Genomic DNA, 23,478 nt, shown 5'->3' with positions numbered 1-23,478 from the left:
ACTGGGAAATCATGGAAGACAGTCTATCAATAGACCCAAGTGCCCAGAACTCAAGAGGGTCAAGATTGCGTCCAGAGAGCCACGCTAGATCCCCACCCCCATTTTGGAAAAGTGGTATGGAAGAATCCAGAGCTCTGAGAGGGAAGAGTCTACTTGCTTCGTACTTAGGGCAAGTTCCACCATCTCTGGCTCTGCTTGGTTGTTTTTTATGAAGAGCCCTGGCCACCCTCCTCCAAGGGCCGGAGGAGACAACACAGAATAGAGATGGCTGGAGAAGGGATCTACCACGTGTATTGCTTTCCATTGGCTATGGTTGCCACCATACGGCCATTTCATTCCTGACTGGGGTGGGAGGTGAGCCACCAGGACAAAACTGGGGTTACCTACTTTCTTCCCTCCATCTGGGGGGGGGTGGGGGAAGGAACACCCTAATCCTGTCATTTCCCAGCTCACAGCCCCAACGCTCTTCTTCAGAGTAGGGCCAAACTAGTGATGAGAGCGGCCAAGCTGCGGTGCTGGTCATCCTCCCTGGGACCAGACTTCCTGCTAAAGCTGCGTTTCAGACCCAGTGCTGCCTCAGCCAGGAGGAGCCCTGCCTCATCTGCAGATCTTGACCTCACCTGGACCTGCTTGAAGTTGTGCTCTCACGGGAGGCCTCACTCAGTCTCCGCATCCTGACTCTCTCTTGGCTCCCGTAGCTCTTTCCAGCTCCGTCTACGATACCTGGAGCCTGCCTTCTGTGCCTACTACACTCTCCCCCTGGAGGCGAAGCCCTTGAAGAGAGCACGCTCCATCCCGACCGCTCAGAGCTCTACCAGAGTCCTGCCCCGTGCAAAGTCTTACTAACTCTGTGAAATGGATTAGGAGACGGGACTCAGAGATCCTCGGCGACACTTCAGAAAGCCACAAAGGAAGCTGAGGCCAGCGCAGTTACCACCCACACGAACTCCAGGGCCCCTCATCCTAGTGGGAGGGAACTGCACTGTGGAGACTCAGCCAAGGGAAGGCGGATGGGACAGGGAGTCAACCTCTCTGAAAGAGAGGGCAGAGCCCGGCTTCCTCTCACGTGCTGAGAGGAGTTGTCACCTCCCCGCCCCACCCCCTGCCGGCCCAATCAGTCAATGTCTTTTGGTTTGGGATTCACAGTTTTCAAACCACCGACCGGAGTCCTCTGAAGATGCCGTTTTCATAGAGCAGGTCAACTCCTGGAAACTGAAGTTGCCTTTTGGCTTCGGGGGCTTCTGTGGGCCATCGCTAAAGCAGGGGAGCTCTCGCAGTAGAACGCTTTTGTGATAGCCAGTTAAGAAACAGGGATTCTTCTCAGGGAACAAAACCAAAGTTCCAGGAAAGGGGGAGGGGTGCATGGTTGAGGACTCAGAAGGAGGTCCCGAAAGGACCACCCTTAGTTCTAAACCCTTCTGTTTCCAACTTCAGCCCCCACATCCCACCTTGTCCTCTGCTCTGCAGGGCGGAATCAGCTCTCAGCCTTTGGCTGCAGCCCGCGCCTGCAGCTCACCTCCCGAGCGGCCTTTGTCTGGGGGTCTCTTTGTCTAGGAGACCCTTTTGGTCCAGTTTCACACTCTTGTCTCCCCTCCCTTTTTCTGGGTTAGGCTGTCCCCTCCCTCTCTGCGGGGGCTGAGAGGCTCAGCGAGGGGAGCGGGCTGGGTTGCCATGGTCACCTTGAAGCCAGCCGCAGCTGGCCAGGGCAGCTGCTCTTGGGCCCCTGAGGCTGGAGCTTGGACAAAGCCGGGAGGCTTCAACGGCCTCAGATCTGGATTCTCAAAGGCCTGAGCCTAGAGACACTGAAGCCCAGGAGAACCTGGAGGTGAGAAGGAGGAAGTCAGAGCTCACCTGGGAGAACGGGAGCAGACCTTGGGGCTGGGCGGCCTTTGCCTTTATGAGGAGGGACCAGGTAGGCCTGGAGGCGTGGTGGGAGGGGAAAAGGAGGGAGGCCCTGGGCCGAAACAGGTTGACGAGCTAGCGGGCGGGGCCTTGGTGGCGGGCAGCCTGGAGACAGGATCAGTTCCATCTCTGGGCCTTCCATCTATCTTGAGGTTGTCCTTCTTTTCTAAGTCTGCCCCCCCCCCACTTCTCCCTCCCTCCCTCCCTCCCTCCCTCCCTCCCTCCCTACCTCCCTCCCTCCCTCCCATCCTCTCTCTCCCTTTTTCTTTCATTCAAACTCCCTTCCTCCCCCATATCTTAATTTCATTCCAACCCCCTCTCTCTCTGTTTCTCCATCCCTTCCCAAACATTTGCTTTCCTTCTGTGGCCGATCAGCTCCCCTCCATTCAAACCTTTCTCCTTCCTCTACCTCCCATCTTCCACTTTGGCTCCATCTGCCTTACTCCCCTCTCTGGAGTCAGCTCTGTGCTCCCCTCTGCTGGGTCCTGTCACTATTGTCTCTCTGTGACCACCATCCCTTCTGGGGTGGTCCCTCTCCCAGACTATCCTACCCACGGCTAATCTCTCTCCTTTTTCTGTCCTAATTTATGCCTTTGATGCCCCAGATTTATCTTCCTTTGTCCCCATACTCCAGGCCTCAGTTTCCCTTTTGAACGTAGTGGTTTTAAAATATGACCTAAGGCTAGGGTCTTTTCCAGCTTCCTATCCTGCCCCTCCCCTACCACCCACCAGAGGCTTCCCACTCTTCCCAGCTGCTGACCCAACCTGCTTCCCAGGAGGCAGCTGCATCTCAGGGCAGGGACTGTGGCTAGTGTCTGTTGGGGGTGGTGAGGGTGGGCCCATCCGGTCACCCTCCTCTCCCTGCTTCTGGCCGGCTTCTCTGCAGTGGCGGGTGGTCTGCAGGCCTGCGGCTGAGCTCTCATTTCTCCCGCGTGCCTTTCTTCATATTTTCCCCCAGCTGTTTCCCCTCTTCTTCCTGGGCTTGCGGGGGGTGGGGGGGACCAGCCCAGCATAGGAGAGTGTGCAAGAGCGAGAAGCCAAGAGCCCTTCCCGGGTTCTAGGGTACGGTGGGGGCTTGGGGAGCCACAGATGGGCACACTCTTGGTTCTTAGCTCAGCTCCTGAATGGCCCCTGAATGGCTGGGATTTCCCTCTCTGGCCCCTGGGAATCTGGGCTCCAAGCAGCACATTCCAGCCGGCTCCAGCTCCCTTTCTGCTGTCACTTGACTCCGCTGGGCCCCAGCCCTGTGTCCCTCCTACTTCTCCAGCACTGGACTGGGGCGAGGTGGGCATCACCGACTAGGAATTTTCCCTGGGAGGGTGTCAAAGGGTCAGAGGCTTCAAGACTCTGGCTTCCCCCATCCCTCCCATGGATCCTTCACTGGTCAGTGTGAGTCTGGGGCGTGCAATGTCCCACGGGGTGTGAGGAGCTCAAGTTCCGCCTATCCCGGGCTTCCCCAGAGCGTCTCTCCTGGGAGGAGGGGCTGTTACCGTTGCAGGTGAGGTTACAGTGAAGCCTTGGCTCCACCCCCAGTCGGACTTCCACACTCCGCCCAGCCTCTGCAGGGCCCAGATTTCGTATTGCTGTCTGCAGAGGGGTACGTAATTGGGGGGGGGGGGCGGTGTCCCTAAGGGCTCGGTGGAAAGGCCGGAGGCAATTCTCCCAGTGTCCATGAGGGCTATTAGCAGGTTCTTCAGCAGCTGGAGCGTCCCTGGGTTTGTAAACTGGATATCTAGCCTGCCTTGGCTTCTCCCTAGGGGCCGCTTATCTTCCTGGTAGCTTTTTCTGTTCTTGTCTGTTTTTTTAAAGACTCTTTGGAAATGCTTTTGAGTGTGAGTTTTGAATCAGTTAGGAGGTGCAACAGGGTGGTGAGACCGGCAAGGTTGCTGGAGACTTTACTGTGACCTGCCATTGTCCGGGGACTTGGCAGGTGTGTGGGGTGTAGAGAAAGGCAGGACTCACAGGTGGTGCTGAACGGGACAGTACACCTTCCAAACAAGCTCTGTTGTCGCCCCCGCTTCTGCCCCCATCACTCCCTTCCGAGGCTCAGCAGCTCATCAGTTCTCCCCATTGTTGTTTTCTTGCATCTCTGAGTCTTGCGTTCCAGTCTTTTGGGGCAGCATGTGATTTTCAGGGCGCCTCTGTCTTTCTCCTCCATCCCCACCTCGTCCTGGCTCCATTTTGCGCTTCTCCTTGCCAGAAACCAGACTCTGCGGCTCCCACCAGGGACTGAGCTGGCTGGGAACTGAGGAAGGCTTGCCTGAGGAGGACTCCAGAGCTAGCCTGGATGGAGCAGGGAGCCCAGGGGGACCCAGAGCCTGGGAGTCTGGACTTCTGGGCTCCAGAGAGAACGGGGGAGCTGCAGAGGTGGAGAGAGGTTCTGGAAGAAGGGGACGGAGAGAAGTGGAGACTAAGTGTGTGTCCCACCCTCAGGCTCGAGATTGATCTAGGTTGGGAGTGTGTGTGGGGTGGGGTGAGAACCAAGCGAGTCTAGCTAGACAGGTGAGCCCGGCTCCCTTCCTCCAGCCCGGTTCCCGCTCTCGCTCCCGTGCTGGGCCTGTGGGAACCCGCTGCTTCCTGCGTGCCCTGGGGCTGCTCCTCCGTGCCTCTCTCCCCCTCTCTCCAGGAACCGAGCCCAGAAAAGGGGGAGGAGGGAACCATCTCCCCGCGGGGCCACCGCGTGGGGGTCCTGCTGGTGCTGCTGTACCCTAGCCTCCCGTGCGGCGGGGGATGGGCGTGCGGATCACCTAGGGGAGGCGAGGCGCGCAGGGGGACCTGCGGGGCGGGCTCCGTGCTCGAAGAGAAACGAGGGGCGGCGCCGGGCGTGGGAGCGCGGGCGCCGGGGCGGGAGGACGGGCGGGGGACGGGCGCGGGGAGGCGGCGCCTGGGCGCGATCCGGCCCCGCGCTGGCTCCTCTCCCCGGAACAAGGCCCCCGACAGCTGCTCGCGGGAGCCGCCTCCCGACACCCGAGCCCCGCCGGCGCCTGCGCTCCCCTCCCGCGCCCCGCCGCCGAGGAGGCCCCAAGTCGGGGTCGGACGCCTGAGTCGGCCCCGGAGAGCGATGAGAGGTAGGGAGCGAGGTGGGGAAGCGCAGGAGGCAGGGACCGCGGGTTGGGAAGCCCCAGCTCGGTCCGCCGCCTTGGGGTTTCGGTTTCCCCATCCGAAACAGAGAGGGCCCTGACTTTCCGAGAAAGTGTTTTCTTGTGTAGGGAAGAATCTCTCTTTTCCTGAGTGAGGGGAGAACCGAGCCCCAAGAGGACAGGTGCGCATATGTAGCCCACTGAGTCATCCTATCCGTGTTCCCGGTGCCGTGCCTACGAGCATGCTCTGTTAAGCTGACCCAGCCAGAGGGAGCCAGCCTGACGCCCAACCTACCAGACCAGCCACGCTCGGTGGTTACCGGGTCGTGCCAAGAGACGAAGTCACCGCCCAATGAGCAACGCTCCCAGGGTACCCTCTGGCCGGGCATTCCTGTCCAGCACCCCTTCTCCCAGCCACCGCCCGGCAGACTTGGAACTGACTGGCTGAGGAGGATGGAGGTGTGTCCAGACCCTGGCGGCACTGTAGAGGTCATGGCAGAATGAGAGAAAGTTGAAGAAATGGCCTTGTGCTTCTTGCTGCTTTTCCCATCCCAGTTCCACTTGTCCCCACCTGCTCTCGGCTTCCCTCTGGCTTAGTCACCCATGCGTGTTTGGGAGGGGCAGTTCTCTGGAGAATCCTGAGTGGGTTTCCCATTGTCTTCTGATCAACGCAGCCTGTGTCTGCCAGTTAGTATTCACAGGTGTCTAAAGGTGACAACTCACTAGCTAAATGGTGAGATCTGGCTGTATGGATTACCTCAGGGTGCGTGGCACACACCTGTAATCACCCGAGAGGTGGAGACAGTCGGATCAAGAGTTAAAGGTCAGCCTGTCTTAGTAGCTTCGTGAGTTTGGAGGCTTGAATACTTGAGACCTTGTTTCAGAAAACCAACCCACTATCTTTAATCCCAGCACTCAGGAGAGAGAGGCAAGGGTCTCCTGATGAATTCAAGGCCAGCCTGGTCTACCTAGCTTTCCCAGGCCTACCAAGGCTATATAGTGAGACCCTGTCTCAAAAGAACCAAAATAACAACAAAAATTTCTCCAGCCAATCATCCAGCCCCACTCCCACTTCAAAAACATAAAGCAATCAAACACACAACAAAAGATGCTAAGGTTTGTGTGGAGTGGATAAGAATCGTGTATGAGCTGGTCTCGGCGGGACATAGGCCAGTAGGATATGCCGAAGAGGCAGGAGGGTCAGGAGTTAAGAAGAAGAAAAAGGATGTGTGAATGTGTGAATGTGTGTATGTGTGTATGTGTGTATGTGTGAATGTGTGTATGTGTGAATGTGTGTATGTGTGAATGTGTGTATGTGTGAATGTGTGTATGTGTGTATGTGTGAATGTGTGTATGTGTGAATGTGTGTATGTGTGTATGTGCGAATGTGTGTATGTGTGTATGTGTGGAGAGGTGGTGAGGTACTCGGAGGTGTGAGCGTGGTGCATTTCGTTTACTCTGGTGTTTCCAGTGGGCTTGTTAACACTCCACCTGCGCGTGAACCTGTGCAGAGCTCTGTGGGCGGAGTGCTCCGGACTGGGAGATGGAGTTCAGGAAAGAATGAAGAACCCGAGGCGGAGAGTCCTGACCCTTGGCTTGTAATTGGTTGAAGAAGGGCCAGGTCAGGTGCCAGTGAGGTGGAACTCCCAAGCCTGTCTGGCTGTGGGAATCAGGACCTAGGGGACAGAGAAAGGGACTGCCCCAGAGCTTGCCGGCATGCTTCTGCAGCTCCTCCGCTTGGCTAGGCGCCCTGCTCTATTTACCTCCAGCTTTGTGTTTCTGCTCGTCTCCCCCTGCCTCCTGTCCCCGCCTGGCTTTGTACCTCTGCCCCAGGCTCCTCTCAGCACTGTCTGGCTCTGATGACTCATCTGGGATAGGCATGAAGGTTACTCGGGAGAACAAGGGCCTTGCTGTTTCTACAGAGGTGGGGGTGGAGAGTGGCACCCAGGAATTCCCTGCCAGGCTTCCCAGTCCCAGCAGCCTGCTCCCCTGCACCATGGGGCTGTACCCCCAAGGGATTGGTTATGGTGCCTTTTGGTTCTAGGCTCTCCTTTGATAGCCAAGTGGCTTCTGGCAACCCAGTCAGCTGCTGCTTCAATGATGGGGGGGTCTCAGCTGCCTCTTACATTCCTGCCCTAGAGCATTGTGGGAGCAGCTGGAGGACAAAGGGATGGGGGAGACTCCCCCCAACTCCTCCTACCTCCTGGGGTGACCTGGCTTCCCCGTAGTTAAGCCCGCCCTCATCTCCAAGGCAACTCAGTCTTCTCTGCTCAAGGCCCTTCTGCTGCCCTCTGTAAGTTGGAACTTGGGGGAACTGGGATGTTAGAGGCAGAGCGAGGAGAGCTGGGGGGACCTGGCGCAGGGCTGTGAGAGACTCAGTAGTGTCCCTCGGGATTCCAGGACCTTTAAAATTCAGCACAGACCTCAGGCACTGCCAGGTGTCAGGAGAGCGTCTCTGTCCCCAGGACAGAGGATGCCTGTACCCCAGAAGGAACAGAGAAAGAAAGCGTCACTGTCTTCAGGGGAAACTGTTATGTGGAGACTCTGACCCTGAGGGTCCAGGTGGGGTCCCGAGTCTGCTAGCCGTCAAAGGATGTCCAGTCTGCCAGTCTGACTGCCACAGCAGGATAAGGAACTGCAGAAGGCCCATTAGGTTGGACATGGATGGAGTCAGTCCTTAGAGGTTTGAGGGGCTCAGGCTAGCTGGTATTTCTATTGTATTTTCCTCAATAAACCAACTAAACTTCTCTAGGACTTCGGTTTTGGAAACCAGAGTTAGGTTTACATTGGTTTATACGGTACCTGGTTTTACATAGATGAATGCTACCGTCCAGACACAGCCAACCTCTCTCCTCTTCATGTGTGCTTCCCTCTTCTGCCCTGCTCACGGTCACACACAGCCTCACTAGACATACATGTGAGAGTACGAACAGACGTGGGTTTGTTTGTCCTTTGCTTTCTCGGGGTGGAGTAGTTCCCGTGGTTCTGTGTCTGGCTTTCTGTGTTGAGCAGAGGCATGGAGGGACACAGGGGACACATGCCAAGTCAGATCATACTATTTTCAATTTAAAATTATTTTTAAGATATATATGTATGTACGTATGTATGTATTCTGTTTATGAGTGCTTTGCCTGCCTGCATGTCTGTCCGTGATGTCTCTGTGCACCTGGTACCCATGAAGCTCAGAAGAGGGCTTTGGATTCCCTAGAACTGGAGTTATGGATGGTTGTGAGCCGTGGTATGGAAACTAGGAACTGAGCCCCGGTCCTCTGTAAGAGCAGCAAATGCTCTTCACTGCTCAGCCGTCACTTTGTTACTTTTGTTGGCTTTTGGTTTTGGTGTTTGACTCGGGGTCTCATGTAGCCCAGGCTAGCTTACTTTAGAACGAGGCTGAGGCTTACCTCCTGATCTCTCATCTCTCGAGTGAATTGCCGGTGTATGCTACCACACCGTGCCTTTCTTTCAAATGTATTATTATTATTATTTATTTTATATGTATGAGTGTTTGGGCTTACATGTATGTCTGTGCACCACCACACATGCATGGTGCCCTTGGAGGCCAGAAGAGAGCGTGGGATCCCCTAGGACTTGAGTTACAGATGGTTGTGAACTGCCATGTTGGTGCTGGGAATCTAACTTGGGTCCTCTGGAACAATAGCCAGTGCTCCTCCTGCTGAGCTGTCTCTCCAGCCCTTTCTTTAAAAAAAAAAAATATATTACATTTATTTTCGTGTATATGGGTCAGAGGATGGCTGGTAGTGGTGGCGCACACCTTTAATCCCAGCACTCAGGGAGTAGAAAGGAGAAGCTCTAGGAACCTATGGCCAGCCTGGTCTACAGAGTTCCGGGACAGCCAGTGCTATGTAGAGAGATCCTGTTTCAGAAACATATAAGAAGGGTCAGTTTTCACCCCATTTTCTCTTTCCACTTGTGAGTCCCGGGGATAAAACTCAGGTCCTTAAGCTTGGAGCCAAGTGCCTAAGCCTGTGCCATCTCTCTGGCCCTCCCCTTTTTTTCTTTTCTTAGCTACATAGAAGATTAACACCCCTCTCCAAACCCCCATAACACCCCCCATGGATCCCCCATGGGCACTCACGTAGCTTAGGGATTTCTGGGGACATCTGGGGACAGTTTTGAGTTCTTACTTCTCCTAGCCTCTATGTTTGAACCATCTGGCATGCTTATATTGCTAGATTGCTCACCAAGTAGATTCTGATACTATAACAGCACACTCCCCCTCCCCCAAAAGGTGGTTTCCCTTTTGTTCCTCTTTCCATGGAAGATACAACCCTTGGAGAGATGGCTTAGTGGTTAAGAGCACTTACTGCTCTGGCAGGGAACCCAGCACCCACATGGTGACCATTCACAACCATCTGTAACTCAGGTTCTAGGAGCTCTGCTTCCCTCTTCTGGCCTCCTCAGGTACTGCATGCATGAGGCTCACATACATACAGGCAGATAAGCAGTTAATATGAATAAAAATTTTAAAAATAAATCTTGAGGAATACTTTGTCAGGTTAGGCATATCAAGTGTGTATCTGTAACTTAAACATTTGGGATACTGAGGCAGGAGGATTTCTGCCAAGTAAAAGACCAGCCTTAGGATGCATAGTAAGTTTGAGGCCAGCCTGGGCTACACCAGAAGACCCTGTCTCAAAAAAAAGAAACATTCCTTAGTCAGCCTGATTTGTATTTTTCTAATTCCAGTGAACTTGGATATGTTTTAAAATATATATTTTAAACATGTTGGCTCTGTTTGTCTATGAAGAGAATACTCAGAGTCTTGGGCCATTTCTATACTGGGTTGTTTATAAAATTGTTTCTATATCTATTTATAATAACTCTTGGTTTATTACAACTATTACGCCCTTCTCTTCTGTGTGTTGCCTACATTTTTGAAGCCATTGTTTTGTTTTTACTTTTGTTTTTGTTTTTATTTTCTCTATTGATTGGGGGTGGGACTTTAGGCATGCTATTTAATGAACAGATCTCTATCTGGTTTTTTTTTTGTGTGTTAAATATGGATCATAACATCTACCTTATAAAGTAGCTGATGATGAAGTTATGGACTCGGGTTTAAGGGCTCAGCTGGGCCTGATGTGTAGGAGGCAGTCTAAAAGTAGAACCTTGCTCCAAACAGCAACTTACTCTTCTTATCCCCAAAGCTGCCCTCCTGTCTGTCTCTTGCTGGTGTCTATACCTAGATCCCTTGGTGAGCAGATACTTCTCCCTGTTTGTCCCCTTCAGAGATGCTGTCCCCTCCTCCATAGGCTGGAGGGATCAGGAGCGATGGGGACAGGGACCCTCTCATCTCTACTGCTGCTGCTACTCTTGGTGACAATTGGAGATGCTGACATGAAGGGACATTTTGACCCTGGTGAGGAGACTGAATCTTGGGTCTCTGAGGAATAGAGATTGGGAATCAGAGTTGGGGGGACCCTGACCCATCCTGTCTGTGTCCTTCAGCCAAGTGCCGCTACGCCCTGGGCATGCAGGACCGCACCATTCCCGACAGCGACATCTCTGTGTCTAGCTCCTGGTCAGATTCCACTGCTGCCCGCCACAGCAGGTACCTGAAATGGGGGGACGGGGGAGCTCTTGAATGGACCCCCTCTCTGCACAGGCCAAGGGGCTTTTGAGAAGGGCCTGGCCAGAGAGACATATGCCATATAGTGGAAACAGGCTTCATATAGACCCATGACTAGGCTGGCAGTGTGGCTCAGTTAGGGTACTCAGCTACTATGAAGCTCTGTATTCAATTCTCTGCACGCCATAAATGGGTGTGGTGTTGAATGCTATAATCCCATCACTCAGGAGGTAGAAGCAGGAAGAACAGAAGTTTGAGGTTACATAGTGAAGCCAGCCTGAGCTACAAATGTCATTGTCTTAAAAATAAAAAAAGACCCAGGGCCAAGTATTGCCCTGACCTCCTCCTTCCTCCCAGGCTGGAGAGCAGTGATGGAGATGGGGCTTGGTGCCCTGCAGGGCCCGTGTTCCCCAAAGAGGAGGAGTACCTGCAGGTGGACCTTCGGAGGCTGCACCTGGTGACTCTGGTGGGCACACAGGGCCGCCACGCTGGGGGCCTGGGTAAAGAGTTCTCCCGCAGCTACCGGTTGCGCTACTCCCGAGATGGCCGCCGCTGGATGGACTGGAAGGACCGCTGGGGTCAGGAGGTGAGGCACCTGGGGGAGGATCCTCTGACCATCATCTGCCAGGGCCTGTGTTCCGGCATCCCCGGCTCCGGACCCAGGAGCAGCACCCGGTGTGGCCAGCCTAGCCACCTCTTAACATCCCGTGCCCTCTCCAGTGGACCTCAGTCCCCACTCTTACCCCAAATCTGTTTCTTTTTCTTGTTCTCAGCTTGGGGAAATGTACCGACACCCCCGCCCCCCCCCCCGCATGACCACAAACTAAGATGGTATTGGTGGCTTGCTCTCTCAGCTCTCCTCTGTATCCACCTTGTGGCATCTCCTGAACCCCCTCACTGTACACCCTCCCTCCAGCTCTAAGCCGTGTGTTCTTTCACCCGCCTGCTTCTGTCCCTCTCTACAACCTACCAACCCCTTCCTCAGAGAACATCACACAGTAGCTGATGTTAATCAGACGGCCACACCCAGCTCTCAGCCCAGCACTGAAACAAAACAACAAAACAACCCATTTTTTTCTGAGTGCAAAGCATGCGGGTGAACCCAGTTTCAGCTCCAGGGGATCTTGCCCCCTCCTCTGGTCTCTACAAACACTGCATGTGCGTGTCCAGACCCACACGCATGTGCTTACGCTGCCATGCGGCCTCTGTTGCTGTTTGTGGGACAAGCCGGGGCCCCTCCCCTACACACACCAGAGACTCCCTCTCACTCCATCGGAGATGTCTCCTCCTGCAGATCTGCCCTGGACACCACCTCAGGGCTCTGCCCCATACACTGCCTCTTGTTCCTCACAGCTGTCCTGGGAGGAGGGGTTGACTTCACCACTGAGATCATGATGTCCTCGGAATGAACAGAGGGAGTGGGGTGAAGCGGGCAGGGGTGCTGAGATAGGATTCTGGGCAAGGGTCTGGGTGCAGCGGCCCGAATGACTTGGGGACACATGGAAGCAGGCAGGGGGAGAGGGTAGGTAGGGTTCGACTGAGGATAGACCTCTAGAGCTTTGAGAGGCCATCAGTGCCCACTGCTACAGAACTTCCTCTTGAAAATGCCCAGCTGCATCCCATAGTATTGCCTGTTCCCCTCGCCAGCCTCTCGGTGGCCCCTGCAGGCTGCAGGCAGGGAGCCGCTAGAGCCTGGGTGGTTAGGTTTGACCTGTAGCTCCACCCAGCCATCCACCCTTTTTCTCCCTGGCCCTCAGGTGATTTCAGGTAATGAGGATCCCGGTGGAGTGGTGCTGAAGGACCTCGGACCCCCCATGGTGGCCCGGCTGGTCCGCTTCTACCCCCGGGCCGACCGAGTCATGAGCGTCTGTCTGCGGGTGGAGCTCTATGGCTGCCTCTGGCGGGGTGAGTAGCTCAGCCCCACAAGAACCCCTTTCCGGGGCTGGAAGCAAGAAATAGAGACCAGAAAGTGCATCAGAAGTCCTTGTCTGTCAGAACTGTCACTGAGTGAGGAGAAAGGGGCTATGCAGTGTGGCCTTCTCCATACCAACAAGAAGAGGCTGAAATCAGCTGCTCAGGCCTGATGCCTCCTCTGACTCCCCTCTTTCCACCCTCCCAGATGGGCTCCTGTCGTACACAGCCCCCGTGGGGCAGACCATGTACTTATCTGAGGTGGTACATCTCAATGACTCCACCTATGATGGATATACGGCTGGCGGGTAAGAGGGATGGCCTACATGGGGCTCGGGATGGGAGAGAGCTGTAGCTGTGTGTGTGTGTGTGTGTGTGTGTGTGTGTGTGGTGTGGTGTGTAGGTATTTGTGTGTGAGAGGTGATGTGTGTGTGTGAAGCATGTATAGGTATTTGTGTGTGAAGTGTGTGTGTAGTGTGTGTAGTGTGTATAGATATTTGTGTGTGAGGTGTGTGTATAGGTATTTGTGTGTGAGAGGTAGGTGTGTGGGTGTGTGGGTGTGGTGTGGTGTGTTTGTGTATGGTGTCCGTGTGTATGTGAGGTGAGGTGGAGCAGGGAGTAGCCTGAACAATGAAATGGAAGACCTGAAGAGAATGCTGGTTAAGTGGGGCCTAAATGGTCAGACCAGGAATGAAGGACAGTAAGGTGACCACTAGCCCAAAGGGTACTTTGTTTGGATTAGAAAGAGGAGCCCCACAGTGCAGACAAGGATCACCTTGTAAGAAAACCCGCAGGGCATCTAGAACTGCAATCCCAGGACTTGGGAGGTAGAGGCAGGAGCATCAGAGCAAGTTCTAGGCCAGCCAGATATTCTCTAAAAACAAAGCAAGGCACCACCCCAGCTAGGAACATCTGTTGGGAATTGTCACATTAAATATACACACTATAGATTGAACCATGTGCCTTCCCGGTAGCTCTTCAGCAGGGTGTGCGACCCACCTTGTGATAGTTTGGGGTACGATGCATGCAGGGGTGGAGTACAATGCATGCAGGAAGGGAGAGGGTTGCAGGATGTTGGTATGGGGTGGGCAGGGAGAACGGAGTGAGAATCGGCTGTTCAGGCCACCACTGTGTGTGTGTGTGTGTGTGTGTGTGTGTGTGTGTGTGTGTGTGTGTGTGCAGAGCCTGCATGGTCTCTCTTTTTCCCTCTAACAGTCCTTTCCCATTCCTTCCAATCAGGCTGCAGTATGGTGGCCTGGGCCAATTGGCCGACGGTGTGGTAGGGCTGGATGACTTCAGGCAGAGCCAGGAGCTGCGGGTCTGGCCGGGCTATGACTATGTAGGATGGAGCAACCATAGCTTCCCCAGTGGCTATGTGGAGATGGAGTTTGAGTTCGACAGGCTGAGGACCTTCCAGACCATGGAGGTGAGCGAGCTCCGCCCTCCCGAGGGGAAGGTGCTGCTGCAGCTTCCTGGCCACACTCAGCGTCCCTTCCCTCTCTTCCTCAGGTCCACTGTAACAACATGCACACGCTGGGCGCCCGCCTGCCCCGCGGGGTGGAATGCCGATTTAAAAGAGGTCCTGCCATGGCCTGGGAGGGAGAGCCGGTGCGCCATGCCTTGGGGGGCAGCCTCGGAGACCCCAGAGCCAGGGCCATTTCAGTGTACCTGGGTGGCCGCGTGGGCCGCTTCCTGCAGTGCCGATTCCTCTTCGCAGGACCCTGGTTACTCTTCAGTGAGATCTCTTTCATCTCGAGTAAGTCCAGAGTGTGCCTGTAGTCCTTAGGTGTCCCCACCATATGGATTCCTGGTATATCACCTGTCACCTGTGAGACTTCTCAAACTGGGGCCGAAGAATCAGACCCCAATCCTCTGTAGAGTCTTTTTTCATTTGTTTGGTTTTGGTGTTTTTTTTTTTTTAATTTTGTTTTGTTTTGTTTTTGGTTTTGGTGTTTTTGTAGGTTCTTTTTTATCTTTTTGTATTTTTGAGATGAGGTCTCACTATGTAGCCCTGGCTGGCCTAGAACTCATAGAGACATGCCTGCCTCTGCTGTCTGAGTGCTGGGATTAAAACATGTGTGCTACCACACCCAGGAAGACTCTTTTTTAAAATTTAACTTTTAAAGATTCTTTTTAAAAATTATTTGTGGTGGGGGTGGGATTGGAGAGATGGCTCAGAGGTTAAGAGCACTGCCTGCTTTTTCCTGAGGTCCTGAGTTCAATTCCCAGCCACCACACAGTGGCTCAAAAACCATCTGTAATGAGATCTGGTGCCCTCTCTGGGCATGCAGGCATAAACGCAGACAGAGCACTATAAACTTAATAAATACATCTTTTAAAATATTATTTTTTGAGACAGATCTTATAACATAATCTGCACCAGCCTAAAACTTATGATCCCCCTGCCTCAGCCTCCCACACATTAGGATTATAGATGTGTAGGATCTCGGTTGTCTCCAGACCTCTCTCTTTCCTGTATGAGTCCCTCATTCCTGATCCATCTGAGAGAAGGTGACAGGTTCTTGTTCAGCTTCTTCTCTAAGCCTGCAGACTCACAAGGCCCCTCCCTGAGCTCTCCACTTCCCCTCAGCCAGGGACTTCCCATACAGCTGTACCAACTGGCTAACCACCCTGTCCCTCTCAGTTCCCTAGGTCTCCCGCACCTGCGTCCCCTCGGGTCCCCTACTCTGACTAGCTCTCCTCTTTGCTTCCTTCTCCCCAGGTGTGATGAATGATTCCTCTGACTCCTTCCCACCGGCCCCCTGGTGGCCGCCTGGCCCATCTCCCACCAACGTCAGCAACTTTGGTGAGCAGTCCTCGGGCTCAGTACCTCCCGGGCCTACCCCTCTGGCGCGGCAGGACTCCTGCTGTGGTGCTGACCATTCTCCCCTGTCAGAGCTGGAGCCCCGGGGCCAACAGCCAGTGGCCAAGGCGGAAGGGAGCCCCACTGCCATCCTCATCGGCTGCCTGGTGGCCATCATCCTGCTGCTGCTGCTTATCATCGCACTTATGCTCTGGAGGCTGCACTGGCGCCGGCTGCTCAGCAAGGTGGGCGGGGCATGGAGTGCGTGGGCGGGGCATGGTATGTGTGGGCGGGGACGGGTGCACAGTCAGGGTCAGTGCGGATCTATAGGGCTTGGCTTAATATCAGAAAGACCCCTCTCAAGAGCGAGCATGGCGTGTGAGACGAACCTCACCAGAGCTAGGGAGGAGGAAGAACCTAGAGTCCTTAGAGGGTACCTTGAAAGAGGCAGGGCCTTCCAGAGCAGGTGTCAGACCAGCCTTCGGGCAGTAGCCAGGAGGACAAATCTCCTTGCCTCACTTTCTGTCCTCGAGGCAAGCTCTATCCGACGGGGGTCCCTCTATCAAAGCCCAACCAATATCGGGAACAGAAGCTGGAGACGAGGGAGTGAAGGGGGCGAGTAGGCCTGCTCTCCTTATGCCCTGGACTTCCCGTGTCTGGGAGGGTGATGTCCATTACAGGTGATCATCAGGGCCCGGTCAGATGTGGTTGGGTCCTGTGGGGTGACATCAGGGAAGTGGGGTTGCCATGAGGAGAGAATAGACCGACTTTAATCCAAACACCCAGGCAGCCATGTTAAGCAGTAGTTCAATTAATGTTGTCTAATCCCATGACAAGGCTGAGCGCCGGGTGTTGGAGGAGGAGCTGACAGTTCACCTGTCTGTCCCTGGGGACACCATCCTCATCAACAACCGCCCAGGGCCCCGAGAGCCACCCCCTTACCAGGAGCCTCGGCCTCGGGGGACTCCACCCCATTCTGCGCCCTGCGTCCCCAATGGCTCTGGTAAGGCCTGCCTTGTTCCAGTCCCGCCTTGTCGTGTTCTTGTCTTACCCTTCTTCTCCTTTACTGTCCGTGCCCAGAGTCCCAGTTCATTTTCTTATTTCTATGACCTCCATACAGGTCTCCCCAAGGTTGTGCTGTGTATTACCCAGAATGCCCGTGGTCTCATTCTGTCATTGTGTCATAGATTTCTGTTGTGCTGTCTCATTGTCTTCTTACCCCTCAACGTTTGTTCTTTCCACCCACCCATCCACCCACCCACCATCCACCCACCCACCCACCCATCCACCCACCCACCCACCCATCCACCCACCCACCCACCCACCTATCCATCCACCCACCCACCCACCCATCCACCCACCCATCCACCCACCCACCCATCCACCCACCCATCCACCCACCCACCCACCCACCCACCCACCCACCCACCTATCCATCCACCCACCCACCCACCCATCCACCCACCCACCCACCCACCCACCCACCCACCCACCCACCCATCCACCACCCATCCATCCACCCACCCATCCACCATCCATCCATCCGTCCGTCTGCCCATCCAACCTTGTCCATCCATCTATATTCATAAACCCATTATCTCTCCAGCATCCAGCCTCAGACAGCAGTTTTTGCACTCACCGTCATCCACTCATCCATGCATACACATCCATCACCCACTCAGCTCTCCATCACTCTTGAGGGCCTTCAATGATTCGATCTCGTCTCCTGCACTTTCAGTCCCATAAGCTCCAGTCTTGCCTTATTCCAGGTCTCCCTGTCTGTCCAGCCTTGAGTCTCATCCCTTCCCCGTGTCTCCCCCCTCCTTCTCCCGACAGCGTTGCTGCTCTCCAATCCGGCCTACCGCCTCCTTCTGGCCACTTACGCCCGTCCCCCTCGAGGCCCGGGCCCCCCCACACCCGCCTGGGCCAAACCCACCAACACGCAGGGTAAGCCCCTCTGCTGCTGGGCTCTGCAGGCTCCCGGACCTCTACTGGGCAGGGAAAGCCCTTACACCTTGCACTATCCACTTCCCCACTGTGGCCTTTTCTGCTCTCCTGAGCTCCCCAGCTGGAAGCTCTGCGGCGCTTGGAGCCAAGGGGACCGCGCGTGTGCGCGCGCTGGTCTTAGCTCTGTCCCCCTCCTCCTCTCGCGCTGCTCTCCAGAGCTAGAGAGGGTGCTGCTGTGACGACGCTCTTCTGTAACTCCGCCTTTATTCTCCCCTCTCTCTAGAGCTGCGAGGAGGAGGGCCTCACCCTGGGCGCTTGCCCTCTCCCCCGTGTCCTCTCTCCGCAGTCCCAGAGGTGAAGGCTCACGCTGCCCCTCCTGTCTGCTCCTCTTTTCTGTGTTGCTTTTTCTTGTAGCCCTTTCCCCAGGGCCTAGAGGGGACAGCTCTGCCTCCCTCCTGTCTGTAAACATCTTGCCTGTGAGGACCTGTCGCCCCCTCCCCTATCTGTGTGCCCTGTCTCTGCCTGTCTTTGAGCTTGGTGTGTTTGGGATTGGGAGCCACTGTGGCAGGGAGGGGCTGGGCTGGCAGCAGCAGGAGCTGGTGGTCGAGGGACTAAGGTTTGGAACATGGATTGGAACATAGAGGAGTCTCATGACTCAGATGCTGGGTGGAGGAGTCCCTCTTCTAGCCCAGGCTTACCTAGTGGTCAGGGTTGTGCCAGGAAACCCCCAAAAGGGGAAATTTTTTGGTACTTTCTGCCTAACTATCTGTGCTGCTTCGAAAGCCTTTGGGTGTGGCCCGCTGTTCTCACACCTGCCTTCTCTGGTTTGAGGCTGGGACAGAGGGGACATAGGGGCTGGGACCTCTGGGAGATTGGGCGTGAAGGATTGTAGCGCTCAGGGCTGCTCCTCATCCTGTCTTCTCTCCCCTCACCTCTCCAGCCTGCAGTGGGGACTATATGGAACCCGAGAAGCCGGGTGCCCCGCTGCTACCCCCACCTCCCCAGAACAGCGTCCCCCATTATGCCGAGGCTGACATTGTTACCCTGCAGGGCGTCACTGGGGGCAACACCTATGCTGTGCCCGCCCTGCCCCCAGGGGCAGTTGGGGATGGGCCCCCCAGAGTGGATTTCCCTCGGTCACGGCTCCGCTTCAAGGAGAAGCTTGGCGAGGGCCAGTTTGGGGAGGTAAGGAGGATGCCTGTCCAGCTTTGACAGCGTCTAGCCGGACTAGGGCTTTGTCGCCATGGCTGCATGCTTCCTTGACCGTTTGTGCTGTGATGCCCCTCTGGCACCGTGGGCTTGGAGGACCTTGTGACGAGCCAGTGAATGACCTTCCCTCGCCAGGTGCACCTGTGTGAAGTAGAGAACCCTCAAGATCTAGTCAGTAGTGATTTCCCTATCAGTGTGCACAAGGGACAGCCCTTGCTGGTGGCAGTGAAGATCCTCCGGCCAGATGCCACCAAAAATGCCAGGTGAGACCCACAGCAGCAATAATGATAGCACATGCCAGTGTGAACGGGGGCAATCACGCGGGGCCTCACTCCTAGATAGAGAGCTACAGACAACCAACAACTTCTTCTTCTTCTTTTTTTTTTTTTTTTTTTTTTTTTTTGTTTTTCGAGACAGGGTTTCCCTGTAGTTTCTAGAACCTGTCCTGGAACTAGCTCTTGTAGACCAGGCTGGCCTCGAACTCAGAGATCCGCCTGCCTCTGCTTTCCGAGTGCTGGGATTAAAGGCTTGCGCCACCACCGCCTGGCACAACCAACAGCTTCTGAGAGAAGGAGAGTTCATCCTCCCCAGAGCTCAGCCCCCTGAATGGTTATCTAATCCCAAGTGGACAGCCTTACAACCTATACATACTTTCAACGCTAAATGGATTGGGCAGAGTGCACGCATAGATTTATTCATACACGTATATATAACAATGATAATTAGTCAGGCGGTGGTGGCGCACGCCTTTAATCCCAGCACTTGGGAGGCAGAGGTAGGGGGATCTCAGAGAGTTTGAGGCCAGCCTGATCTACAGAGTGAGTTCCAGGACAGGCTCCAAAGCTACAGAGAAACCCTGTCTCAAAACATAAACAAAAAAAACCCACAATAATAAAAGAATTATTAAAGAGAGGCCACAGATTAAAGAAGAGTAAGTGGATGGAGCCTAGAGAGGTTGGAGGGGGGAGGAAGGGAGGCCCTTGGGAGGAAGGAGGATGCACTGCCATGGGGCTTCTCCAGCCTCCTCCCTGCTTCCCCAGGAACGACTTCCTGAAGGAGGTGAAGATCATGTCCCGGCTGAAGGACCCAAACATCATCCGACTCCTGGGCGTGTGTGTGCAGGATGACCCCCTCTGCATGATTACAGACTACATGGAGAATGGAGACCTGAACCAGTTCCTCAGTGCCCACCAGCTGGAGAACAAGGCAGCTCAGGGCGTGCCTGGGGACAGAGAGTCTGACCAGGGCCCCACAATCAGGTACCCACTCGCCGAGTCACCCCAAATGGGTCTCCTGACCCTCACTAAACTGGGGAGGAAGGAGGGAAGCATGGGGCGGGCCTAGGATGAGGAACTCATCTCCGTGGTAATCCATGAACTAGGCCAGGAAGGCTGAGCTCTTAGGAGCAGGTGAAGAGACTGCAGCCCCCACGATTCTCTCTTGCCTCAGCCTAACAAAGCATGAACTCCTTGGGAATGGATGGGTGGAGTGGGACCTGCCCCATTCTGAACTTCTTCCCTGCCAGGATCAGAAGCAACTTATCCAGTGGCTGAGGTGTGGGCTGGGCTCCCTCTCCTAGACAGAAGTATGTCAAGAGGGGAGGAGCCTGAGCTGCCCTGTGACTTTCTCTTTGACTCCTTCTCTCAGCTACCCTATGCTGTTGCACGTGGGAGCTCAGATCGCCTCGGGCATGCGGTATCTGGCCACACTTAACTTTGTGCATCGGGACCTGGCCACCAGGAACTGCTTGGTTGGGGAGAATTTCACCATCAAAATTGCCGACTTTGGCATGAGCCGGAATCTCTATGCTGGGGATTATTACCGTGTGCAGGGCCGGGCAGTGCTGCCCATCAGGTGGATGGCCTGGGAGTGCATCCTCATGGTGAGCATCCCAAAGAAGCAGACTGGGAGGTGGGGGGGGGGTACACTGGCTGCCCCTCTGCCAATTTTGTGGCTCCTCTTGCCTTTCTGGGGCTCTACTTTTCTCCCTTCGAAATCGAGGGTACCCTGGATCAAGGAACTGGGAATAGAAAGAACAGGAGATTCAGGAGCCAAGAGTGGGTATTGGGCTAGAAGGGGTAGGATAGAGACACAGGACCAGCAGGTGGAAGGCAGGTGGAAAGGGATAGGACCAGAGCAGAGGGAGGGGGATGGGGAAGCCAAGAACAGAGAAGCAGGTGTGGGGAGTCAGGTAGGTCAGCCCAGGTGAGGATGGATAGACTTTGAGTCTATCCCGTCTGAGGTCTTCCTCTGCCTTCCTTGTTCTTGTGTGCCAGGGGAAGTTCACGACAGCGAGTGACGTGTGGGCCTTCGGAGTGACCCTGTGGGAGGTGCTGATGCTCTGCAGGTCCCAGCCCTTCGGGCAGCTTACAGACGAGCAGGTCATCGAGAACGCGGGGGAGTTCTTCAGGGACCAGGGTCGGCAGGTCAGAGCTGAGGGAGGGGCTCTGGTTTGTGGGAGGGGCCAAAGGGGGGGCAGACCCTGTGGTGAGGTGAACGAAAGGGTACCTGTCCCTGGCTCTCAATCACACGGCGTCTCGCAGGTGTACCTGTCCCGGCCACCCGCCTGCCCGCAGACCCTCTATGAGCTGATGCTGCGGTGCTGGAGCCGGGAGCCAGAGCAGCGGCCGCCCTTTGCCCAGCTTCACCGGTTCCTGGCAGACGATGCGCTCAACACAGTGTAAACTCAGGACCCTGCAGCCCTCTCCCGTCCAGGGGACGCCGGACACTTAAACGAGAGAAGCCTATGGTACCCCACCCTTCATCCCTGAGAGGCAGCGTTTCTGCAGGTGGGCTGGGCTTGCCCAAGGAGCTGGAGCCTCTGTCATTGGATACACCCTTCCTGTTCTTCCTTCCTGAGCACCACCCACCCAGCTGGCCCTGTGGTTGGGATCCTGCCTGACTTCTTCTAGCCACCCCTTGGGGAAGGATGGGGACAAATGCAGGGCGCACACTGGACGAGGCCCACTGGAGCACCTGGGCCCCACTGGACAACACTGGTTCCTGGGGAGGTGGCTGTGGCCCTGGTCACCTTCCTGTCACACACTGGACACTGCCAGCTGAGAAACTGGGGGACGAGGTGGACAAGGAAGCCTAACCCCTACAGTGATCCTCAGCTCTGGCTTCCTTCTGTTCCGCCCCCTGACACACTGGACCCGGGGGGTGATCCCTGACCTGATCCTCGATCATATGCCCCTCCTTCCCACCCTCTGTGCTGCAGCTAGAACTTCTCAAAGCCTATATGTTTCTGTGGAGTAAATACTAGGATGGGGGACAGAGGGATCAATAGCCCAAGGCTGGGGGCGGGGATCTCTATTGTAGCTACCACATTGGTTTTTCTATAATCACGTGGGTTTGTACATTTTTTGGGGGGAGAGACACAGATTTTTACACTAATATATGGACTTAGCTTGAGGCGATTTTAATCTCCTGCACTAGGCAGGTAATAATAAAAGTTGAGTTTTTCCACAGCTGCGGGTGCATTTCCTGGGGGTTGGGTAACGTCTGCCTCCCCCCTCACTCCCAGCCTGCTGTCTTCCCTTTTCCCATCCGAGTTCCACATCCTGCCTGTAGTCTAGCATTGGTCTGTGGTCACATAATCCAGGCCCATGCCCGCTGGACACTGAGAGCCCTGTCCACTCCCATGCTCTGCAGGGAGAATATAAACGGTGGCGTCACTGGGGGCTGGAGAGATGGCTCAGTGGTTAAGAGCACTGGCTGCTTTTCCAGAGGACTCAGGTTCAGTTCCTGGCACCCACATGGCAGCTCTCAACGGTCTAACTCGACAGGCAAAACAGCAATGCACATAATAATTAAAAGCAAACAAATAGTGGTGTCCAAGACTATAGTCCACAACCCCAGGGAAGCGAGGTAACAAAGAGGACCCTAAGAGAAACATCCATGGATCTGCCTAGAAAGGGGAAATAGACAAGATCTCCTGAGTAAATTGGGAGTGAGTGTGGGAGGGAGGGGTGAAGGTGGAAGGGGAGGTGGGGAGGAGAACAAGAGGGATCTGAAGGTCAGGTTGGGTGAAGGACAGAGAAGGAGGGCAAGGAAAGAAATATCTTGATAGAGGGAGCCATTATGGGATTAGCGAGAAACCTGGCACTAGGGAAATTCCCAAGAGTACACAAGGGTGACCCCCCCCCAATAAAGTTCTAAGCGATAGTGGAGAGCCGGACTGAACTGGCCTTCCCCTGTGATCAGATGGAGGACTACCGTAACCGGCAAACCTTCATCCAGTAACCGATGGAAGCAGATACAGAGATCCACGTCGAACCACTAGGCCAAGCCCCTGCAGTCAGTGGAAAAGAAGAGGGGTCAGGACCATGATGGGAAAACCCACAGAGACGACTGACTGGAGCTAGTGAGAGTTCTCGGACTCCAACCTGACAGCTGCGGAACCTGCATAGGACCAAACTAGACCCCTGAATGCAGGTGACAGTGGATTGGGCAGTTTATGAGGCCGCTGGTGGAGGATGTATCCCTCGTACGGGAACTGGCTTTTGGAGCCCATTTCCTATGGTGAGATACCTTGCTCAGCTTAGACACGGGAGTGGGGCAGTGGGGGAGGTCAGGCCTCAAAAGTGAAGGGACAGACTTCCTTGACTTCCCATGGGAGGCCATACCTTCTCTGAGGAGCAGGTGGTGGGTGGAGTGAGGGGAAGGTGGTGGAGGAGTGGGATAAGGGGAGGGAAGGAGAACTGGGATTGATACGTAAAATTAAAAAAAAAAAAAAGAAAGAAAGAAATCAGTGGTGTCCACTGGCAGCAAGTCAACAGCTACCTCAGAAGCCACCGGGAGTTCTCTCACTCACCGTAAAGAGCAGCGCTAGATTTTGGGTTGAGGGTATCCAAAATAAAGGTGTGATTTATTTTCCTTATCCAATTCTCGGATCCCGAGGGCTGGGGAGACCCAGGTGATCTCTGGGTTCGGTTTTGGGAGCATGCGCATGACTTCTGCCTGTGAGCTGTCTGGTGGAAGCCACAGCTATGAGCCTGGATGTCTCAGGCCGACAAGGACAAGCTGCAGCCACTGGG

At 55.0% G+C, this 23,478-nt stretch overlaps 1 protein-coding gene across 6 annotated transcripts; it reads left to right on the top strand.

Annotated features, from left to right (window-relative positions):
* The first annotated feature begins 1,123 nt into the window (after nucleotides 1-1,123).
* On the top strand, nucleotides 1,124-21,909 carry Ddr1 (discoidin domain receptor tyrosine kinase 1). 6 transcript variants are annotated; one of them, XM_038342324.2, is made up of 18 exons: nucleotides 1,124-1,197; nucleotides 10,230-10,359; nucleotides 10,449-10,551; nucleotides 10,927-11,155; nucleotides 12,327-12,474; nucleotides 12,689-12,788; nucleotides 13,720-13,906; nucleotides 13,990-14,236; nucleotides 15,203-15,286; nucleotides 15,377-15,528; nucleotides 16,121-16,286; nucleotides 17,120-17,230; nucleotides 18,171-18,415; nucleotides 18,575-18,702; nucleotides 19,480-19,698; nucleotides 20,087-20,321; nucleotides 20,716-20,865; nucleotides 20,983-21,909. In XM_038342324.2, exons 2-18 carry the CDS (start codon nucleotides 10,272-10,274, stop codon nucleotides 21,121-21,123), a joined length of 2,733 nt encoding a protein of 910 aa, XP_038198252.1. In that variant the 5' UTR covers nucleotides 1,124-1,197; nucleotides 10,230-10,271; the 3' UTR covers nucleotides 21,124-21,909. The 6 variants fall into 6 exon arrangements, 5 of the variants coding, with proteins under 5 accessions (XP_038198252.1, XP_038198247.1, XP_038198250.1 ...); XM_038342319.1 differs by lacking the exon at nucleotides 1,124-1,197 and adding an exon at nucleotides 1,215-1,912; XM_038342322.2 differs by lacking the exon at nucleotides 1,124-1,197 and adding an exon at nucleotides 2,928-3,499.
* Nucleotides 21,910-23,478: the final 1,569 nt, after the last annotated feature.

Source organism: Arvicola amphibius, chromosome 9 (genome assembly GCF_903992535.2).
Source record: "Arvicola amphibius chromosome 9, mArvAmp1.2, whole genome shotgun sequence".
Classification (NCBI taxonomy): Eukaryota; Metazoa; Chordata; class Mammalia; order Rodentia; family Cricetidae; genus Arvicola; species Arvicola amphibius.
This window is presented reverse-complemented; position numbering and strand designations above follow the sequence as displayed.